At 41.2% G+C, this 8075-nt stretch overlaps 1 protein-coding gene across 4 annotated transcripts; it reads left to right on the top strand.

Moving 5' to 3' along the window:
- The first annotated feature begins 705 nt into the window (after positions 1-705).
- Positions 706-7670, top strand: LOC120025343 (interferon regulatory factor 8-like). Of its 4 annotated transcripts, none has more exons than XM_038969880.1 (9): positions 706-865; positions 1129-1302; positions 3356-3539; positions 3825-3928; positions 4189-4297; positions 5020-5067; positions 5180-5584; positions 5782-5897; positions 6341-6560. In XM_038969880.1, exons 2-9 carry the CDS (start codon positions 1129-1131, stop codon positions 6374-6376), a joined length of 1176 nt encoding a protein of 391 aa, XP_038825808.1. In that variant the 5' UTR covers positions 706-865; the 3' UTR covers positions 6377-6560. The 4 variants fall into 4 exon arrangements, with proteins under 4 accessions (XP_038825808.1, XP_038825807.1, XP_038825806.1 ...); XM_038969879.1 differs by having other exon boundaries at positions 707-865; positions 3825-3919; positions 6449-7670; XM_038969878.1 differs by having other exon boundaries at positions 708-865; positions 3828-3928; positions 6449-7670.
- The last annotated feature ends 405 nt before the right edge of the window (positions 7671-8075 follow it).

Raw genomic sequence — 8075 nt, 5'->3', positions numbered from 1 at the left:
CCCCAAGGCTTAAAAATCTTCTTCAACCTGTCTTCTCCCCTTCATCTATACTGATTGAAGTGGATTTAACAGGTGACATTAATAGATCATAGCTTTCACCTAGATTCACCTGGTCAGTAAATGTCATGGAACGAGCAGGTGTTCTTAATGTTTTGTACACTCGGTGTATAGTCCTTTCAGTATAAGGCCTATGAATAAGCATGTTGGCATTAGAGACTTTGTATTTTTTTTGGGACACTTATTCTCACGAAATAAAAACTAATTAACATGGTAACATGATAAACACTTTATAATTGCATCTATTTCAGCGTACATATCAGTCAACCATAGCCAACCTGAAAGTTACCCTGCCTACACCTACATTATGTTTGAATGTAGCCTAAACTGTAGTAAAACCTGCACAAGTGGGGGTTTTAGTAACGAAGGAACAATACCTGTTGGGCCAACCTTTACAGTAAAATGTATTTTATGACGCTGTGAAATCCCCTTTATCCTTTACTAATTATTATCCAGGGTTGTTCAATACCCCGCCGTCTGTAGCCAACTGTGGCATAGACCCTACGATATCTCGTGTCAGATGATTTCTTGTAAATGACACTGCGTCGAAGAACAAGACTTCCGGATTGGGTTGTCTATAAGTATTTCCCAAACCTTATTGGATACAAATGAAACGCATCCGTCCAATCAGCCTCCAGTCAATGTTTCATTCATCTGAAAGAAGATATTAAACTGTTATGCGAGTAAAGACTTATTCTATTGACGCTGAGACATCGACTTGGTATTAAGGTTTAACAATAGTCTTCAATAAGCTATTTGAAGGATATCTCAAGGATATCTAAAATACTTATCAATACAAAAATAAAAGGTAAGATTTAGTTGTCTTTGTTTTAACTCTTCAAGCGTGTTCCCTTTGCTACCTATATAACAACGTAGGCTATTAGAAAATTATAGTTGTTTTGAAATAATAAACCATTATTATCTTGTTTTACTTTTTGCTCTCTCTCTTTGTCTCTCTCTCTCCGTCTCTCTCTCTCTCTTGAAATAAGTTCCTAATTATCACAAACAAGCATAAAATTAAAACAAACGTTTAGCCCATACAGTGACATATCTTATGAATGTTTATTACAGATGTCTATAAACCCGGGCGGTCGGAGGCTGAAACAGTGGCTAGTTGAGCAGATCCAGAGCGACCAGTATCCGGGGCTGGTCTGGGAGGACGACAGCCGCACTATGTTCCGCATCCCCTGGAAACATGCTGGGAAGCAGGATTACAACCAGGAGGTCGACGCTTCTATCTTCAAGGTAGGTTCATTGACACAAATTTCAAACCAGGATTGTGTTGATAGCGGTGGATTTGAGAGCATATTTAGATCACCGATATGTGTAGCCTTACGCACGACTTTTGGAGAGGCACATATAACACACACTTTTTTCCCGCGCCTACAAATAGAGCAGGTGTGAATTACGTTTTGTTGCTTTAACTAAAACATTCTCACCACCTGTAACACACATACGATACACATTAATTGTTGAGTATGCGCATACAGATAGAACGGGTGTGAATTACGTTTTGTTTGTTTACCTAACACATTCTCACCACCTGTAACGCACATATAGGTTACACATTAATTTCAGAGTATGATGACAATACGTTGATCTATGAGTCATGGGGCTCTATTTTAACTAACACAATACTAAATCTAAGTGCTGGCAGTATCTCTTGTTCTGGGGGTGTGTCAGAAATATTTTTGCTGTTTTCATAGCCAGAATTATAAGCACAATAGCTGGCAGTGGCACGAAAGGGCTGGGTTTTGATGAATAAACAAGTTGTAGGTGTGACAAGGTCTTGTAGGTGTGACAAGGTCTTGTAAGTGTGACAAGAGCTCAACACATTCCATGGCTTAATAATGCATGCATTTGTCTCAAGTTCTGTAGGTTATTGATGATCTTTGCATTGTCATCTACTCCAATTCCTGCTGGTCCATTGTGGATTGATACTAAAGCTTATTAAATAGCATAGGCTACAGTAATGAGTAATAGCAACAGTAAAAAAAAGAGTTAGCTCAATAGCCTATGTTTGCAATGTTGTCAGTCAACAGTGTTGTAATTGGCTTCAATGAGCCTAGCCTATAGCCTACATGTCTTTACGCATCGCACTTCATCTAAAATAAAGAACACTAGGTTCCCGCAAATCACATTGTATGTGTGGGGCACGTTATCAATAAGCAAAATATAGCATAGGCCTACCGTTGATGATGCATTATAGGACTGAATAATTTAAATACATTTGGAGGAACGTGTCTTTGGTAACCAGATGAAATGCACTCTGTGGAGATGAGGATGGATACTTGAACAAGCGAAATGAACTACGCAGGTATGTGAATGTTGAAAAATGAAAAAGCATGAGAGCGATAACCTCCAAAATATTTCTACGCACTCTCAGCAGACCATTAACCCCCTTTTCCATAGGCTACTTGGCTAATGGCCAGGATAAAAATATGCATCTATGCAATGCTGATAAATCGGCCTTGAATAAGGGGAGGTTAGGCTATGCTCATGAAAAAAATATATATAATTAAACTAAATGAAACCAATCGTTTTTTTATGTTTCTAAATAAGAGATTCACTGGCATAAAAAGCACCTCTCTCTTCCATGGGCACTGTGCATTATACCTGGATAGGCTACCTCTCAAAATCCATGCCATTATCAACTGTGTTACCGTTAACCTGCTTTTTGTGAGTCTTAAAACTTCCCATTTGCGCTCCATGAAATTGTCACTTTTGCGCTTGTTTTTAAGGACACACCTCAAATATTGCCACCACTCCTCCTCAGTGCAAGCGAGCTGATTTTAGACAGGTAAATTGCTGAACCTGGCGTTATGGCTGGAAAATGCCAGTTTACCAGTTTTTACATGATGAAATTGCAAACTAATCTGCATTTGACACTTGCGCCTCCTTGGAGCCAGCTAAAATAGAGCCCATGGTCATAATAAGACAAGGAGAGAAAAATTACATTGAAAGTCGAATATCTTTGTGTAATTATATGTAATTATAACTTAACAGTTAACAAATAATTTAAAACAGAACCTATCCAGTTTCATGTCATTACAATTCAACCTTTGTTTTATGTAACCTACCTGTATTTATCATGTGATTAATTGTATTCTGGCTATGAAAGTAGTTGAATTCTAATTACTTCTATGTATGGCTTCATCATGGACTTTTGTAATCTCTATCATTCAGTTCCAGACCTTTTTGAATATAACAAGTTGTTGATAGCACCAGCAGGTAAGTGTTATGTTTGGATGTGTGTTACTATGACTCTCGTTCTAATGCACCTGCTCCCTCCCTGCAGGCCTGGGCTGTGTTTAAGGGGAAGTTTAAGGAGGGGGAGAAGGCTGAGCCTGCTACATGGAAGACCAGGCTGCGGTGTGCCCTGAATAAGAGCCCTGACTTTGAGGAGGTGGGAGACAGGTCCCAGCTGGACATCTCTGAGCCCTACAAGGTGTACCGCATCGTCCCAGAAGAGGAGCAGAAGAGTGAGTTCATATTTCACTATGGAGACATTAGAATAATGAACATTATAAACACCTGTATTGAATGGATGTAGAGTCAAATTGCACCAATGCAAATTATTTATTAAAAGTCACTAATGTTTCAGCAGCAGGACGTTGCCTTGATCAGAGTTGAAAACTCAGAAATCCGGACAAAGACAACTTGCTGCTAAAACTTGATTTACATTTGACCATCAGCCTTTTCCGTAGTAAATAGAAAGAATAGCTGTGATAATAAGACTAACAACCATGCTGTCCCCTCTGCTCCAGCAGGTAAAAGTGCAGCAGCAGCTTTGACATCTAGCCCTGGTGACAGTACTGACATGGACTGCAGCTCTGCAGACCTGGAGGAGCTCATCAAAGAGGTAAAACAGGTATGTTTTCTTACTTCCATCAATCTCTTCCCTTCCTCTCTCTGTCTATATTTCTCACCGACTTCACTCACTCTGTTTTTCTGTTTTCTTGTTTTAATGTCTGTCAAGTTTTCCCTCCTTTTCTGTCTCTCTATCCTCCACTATCAACTATATTACCTCTTCTGTTTCTAAAGCAGCTTTTATATGTATGGTTGTTGATGTATGGTTGTTGATGTATGGTTATTAGAGACTAATTGCATGGTGTGTCATTCCATTGTCAGTCTTCCAGTGATGAGTACCTTGGCATCGTCAAGAGGAGCCACTCTCCCCAGGAGGATGGCTGTAGGATGCAGCCCAGCCCAGAGTACTGGTCCCAGGGCAGCGTCAGTGGTAAGGGTCCTTCTCCACTCAGTCAACGGTTCTTTTCTTTAGCAGTGTCATCCAATCTAGTGGAGTATCTCCAACATGCAGTGGTGTCATGTCCATTTAAACACTTTCATACAGTGGCGACTGGAACATATGTCAATTATCTGATCTATTTAATTAGAGTTAGCAAATGCCTATACATCATATTGTCCTTTGTTAAAAGTATCTGTCTAGCTGTTTTCCATGAGGACATTTTCTAGAGAAACTTGCATGTTTATGTCTCCTGTATCAAAGTGTGCATTATTGTGGTATGTTCTATGAGGCTACAGCATGAGGCTACAGTTCCTCCTTTGTGAGAGTTGAGATTTATTTGTTTAAAAATAACTGCGTATCTATAGCGATGCAAAACTGCGACATTACCTTGCAGTTATGGCTTCTAACACAGGCTTGTTTACATGATTCTAGAATTCTAGAGGGGGAACGATTTGCTCATTTCCTTTAGCACTTTGCTGACTAAGGTGTTTTTTTCTTGGTCACGCCGCCTGTTGTGCTTGACGGGCTGTATTTTTTGATGAAATGACAAACCATGACATGATAGAGGGGTGAGATGTTTTTCACGGTCACTCAAGATCATTGCATCTTAACGAGCATGCTGCATATGTAAGAGGAAGGCCATATTTGAATTTCATGATAGAAAAAATCTATACCACAAAGTCAGTTATCTTTTTTTTTTTATTACCCTGCAGTCTTCCCGGGGCATCAAGATCCCTCGCCGATGGGTTCTTTCAATGCCGGTATGTTTCCTCAGTATTTCTAAATACAGATGTATTTATTTCCATTCCTCTGCGAGACTTAATAGAAGACAATGCGGTGGCTTACTCAACACTTTCCTCCCTCTGTTTCCAGCCTTCTCCCAGATGATCATTAACTTCTTCTATGGTGGGAAGCTGATGGACAGCGTGGTGACATCTCATGCTGATGGCTGTCGTATCTCTCCGGGTCAGCCTCCCTTGGTCCAGCACAGGTCCCCCTACGGTCTCCCAGACAGCCTGCAGAACGTCTGTTTCCCTCCCGCTGAACTCATCGAGGTTGAGCGCCAACGCCATGTCACCCGCAAGCTCCTGGGCCACCTGGAGAGGGGTGTGCTGGTCCGTGCCAACCGCGAGGGCATCTTCATCAAGAGGCTGTGCCAGAGCCGTGTGTTCTGGAGCGGGCTGGGGGGATTGGGCCTCCACTACAGCCCTGGGGGGCCCTGCAAACTGGAGAGAGATGCTGTGGTCAAGATTTTTGACACAGGAAGGTTCTTCCAAGGTGAGGAGAAAGGAACTCATGTTGTTTTTGTTGTTGATTTAGGATGTTGTGCTCTGAAGAGGACAGGAATACATGTACTCTTTACTGACAGACAGATACTCTTTGGAGTACATGCCTTCACTCATCAGTGTGCAGTTATGATGAAGCATTATCTGTCTGTGTAATAAGTTCTTCTCTGTCTGCTTTGTTTGTCCCAGCTCTCCAGCTGTACCAGGAGGGCCAGCTTCCCGCCCCTGACCCCATGGTGACCCTGTGTTTCGGGGAGGAGCTTCATGACCTCAGCACAGCCAAGAGCAAACTTATCATCGTCCAGGTAACAGAGGTTATATCCCCTGGATCACTGAAACATGTGGTATCCCCCCTGCACAGTCCCAGAATGTGTTTGAGTAAATAGAGGTAACTTCAGTCTTCAAGGTGATTTGGTCAAAAGGGCACCACTACACTCTTAGAAAAAAGGGTTCCAAAGGGGTTCTTCGGGCTGTCCCCAACCCTTTTTGCTTCCAGGTAGAACCCTTTTGGGTTCCATGTAGAACCCTCTAGAAAAAGGTTCTACATGGAACCTAAAAGGGTTCTATCTGGAACCAAAAGTGTTCTACTTGCAACTAAAAAGGGTTCTTCAAATGGTTCTCTTATGGGGACAGTCGAAGAACCCTTTAAGGTTCTAGATAGCACCTTTTTTTCTAAGAGTGTACCTTAAAAATACAAGCTGAGCTAACAGTTACCTCTCTTCTTCTCTCCCTGTCTGGTTGTGTTCAGATCACTCCAGTCTACTGTCAGAAGCTGGCAGACTGAGCTTACAGTTCCCCCTCTCCTTCTCTCCCTCTCCCCTTCTCTTCTTCTTTCTCTGTCTGTGCTCGGCTACAGGTCACTCCAGTGAACTGTCAGCAGCTGTTGGATGCAGTGAGCATGCGTCGTTCCCAGTACAGCAGTCCTAACCTGGCGATCCAGTCAGACGAGCTGCAGGCCGGGGAACAGATGGCCCGGATCTACCAGGACCTGTGTAGCTACACCGCCCCCCAGAGGGCAGCCTGCTACAGGGACAACATGCCCATCACCGCCTGAACAGAGCACCTTCCTTCACTCCCCCTCATTGATATAACAAGAAAGGACTGACATGACATATGGTGAAATATGTCACTAACATACACTTCAGCCTCTCACAGCTTTTAGCCCTTGCTTACACCATTCCAATGCTTTTCAATTCTTCAGAGCCAATGAGCAAGAGCATACTTTGATGAATGGAGAAAGAGATGGGATAGAGGATCAGAACAAAGGCAACACTTGCAAGGTGTGAACTGATAGGACCCAAAGCCTTGCAGCTTGGGTGTTACAGAGGCACTGTGTGTCACGAAAGGGAAGTACTATACAACCGTATTACAAATGGTGCTGTAAAGGTATTAAAGGGTTTACTCATCAAATGTACCACCCCAGTAAGTATACCACATGTTTCCCCCAATCCAGAAGAAAAATAGTTAAAATGTAATACAATTCAGAATAAATAGTGTTTTGAACTATTCTGTCTTGTAAACCTACTATCATCAAGGTTATCACTATTCATTTTTAAACAACATGTGGTTAATTTACTACAGCAGTAAAGCTGATTGAATAAACCCTGAAGTGTTGAATGTTATATTAGAATTTGTGTGTCTATCGACTGACTAGCTTTTGTGTGATTTGTTTGTCAGATTTCTCACTTGCTTTTAATGTATTTTTATTATGGAAAATATGATTGATATTCAATCCAATACGCCATACTAGTCATCATATCAGAGTGTATATACATTTAAACATTTTAAATCAAGGGCCAGTATAACTGTAAAAGGAAGGCAGGACATTTAGCTACCAGTACACCAGATTACCTATTTTCTTTATATGTAGAACATCCTAAACTTTTAAATTTGTTCTATTTGTACTGTAGAAACATACTGTAGACGTACTGTAGAAACAACATTTTCATATACTGTATGAGAGATTTTAACAGCAACATGATTGCTTGGATTGTATTTGATATAGATAGGTTTTACTATCGTATTCTGCCCACTGTTTTACTCTCTCTGAATAAATTTTTCAAACTTTGAAATAAATATCAAACTTTTCAGTGAATCTCTTCATTTGGCTTGTATTTTATTTATGAGCTGTTATACAGCAATATCTATAAAGTCACTTACTGAAAGTATCATTGATTGAGGCTTTGATGATGGCTTGAAAACCACAGCTAAAACTATTCAGCACACCATAGGCCAGAATAAACGGTCAAATTACATATTTTTTCTGTGTGTGTGTATTTCATTGAATACGTTCAAAGCTGCAGCCAGCCTAAAAAAGCATCTTCCAGAGAAGTGTACTCATACTAGCCACCACCGACTGTTCCATGGCAGTAGCGCTCCTTGTCACAATAGTATATAAGGAACTCCTTCACATGCATCCCACAAGTGAACTTACATCGCAGTGCTAGCTGCGCCACCAGAGTCTCTGGGTTCGCGCCCAGGCT

The sequence above is a fragment of the Salvelinus namaycush genome, chromosome 30 (assembly GCF_016432855.1).
Source record: "Salvelinus namaycush isolate Seneca chromosome 30, SaNama_1.0, whole genome shotgun sequence".
Taxonomy (NCBI): domain Eukaryota; kingdom Metazoa; phylum Chordata; class Actinopteri; order Salmoniformes; family Salmonidae; genus Salvelinus; species Salvelinus namaycush.
Note: the sequence above shows the minus strand (reverse complement) of the source record. Positions and strands in the feature narration are given on the sequence as shown.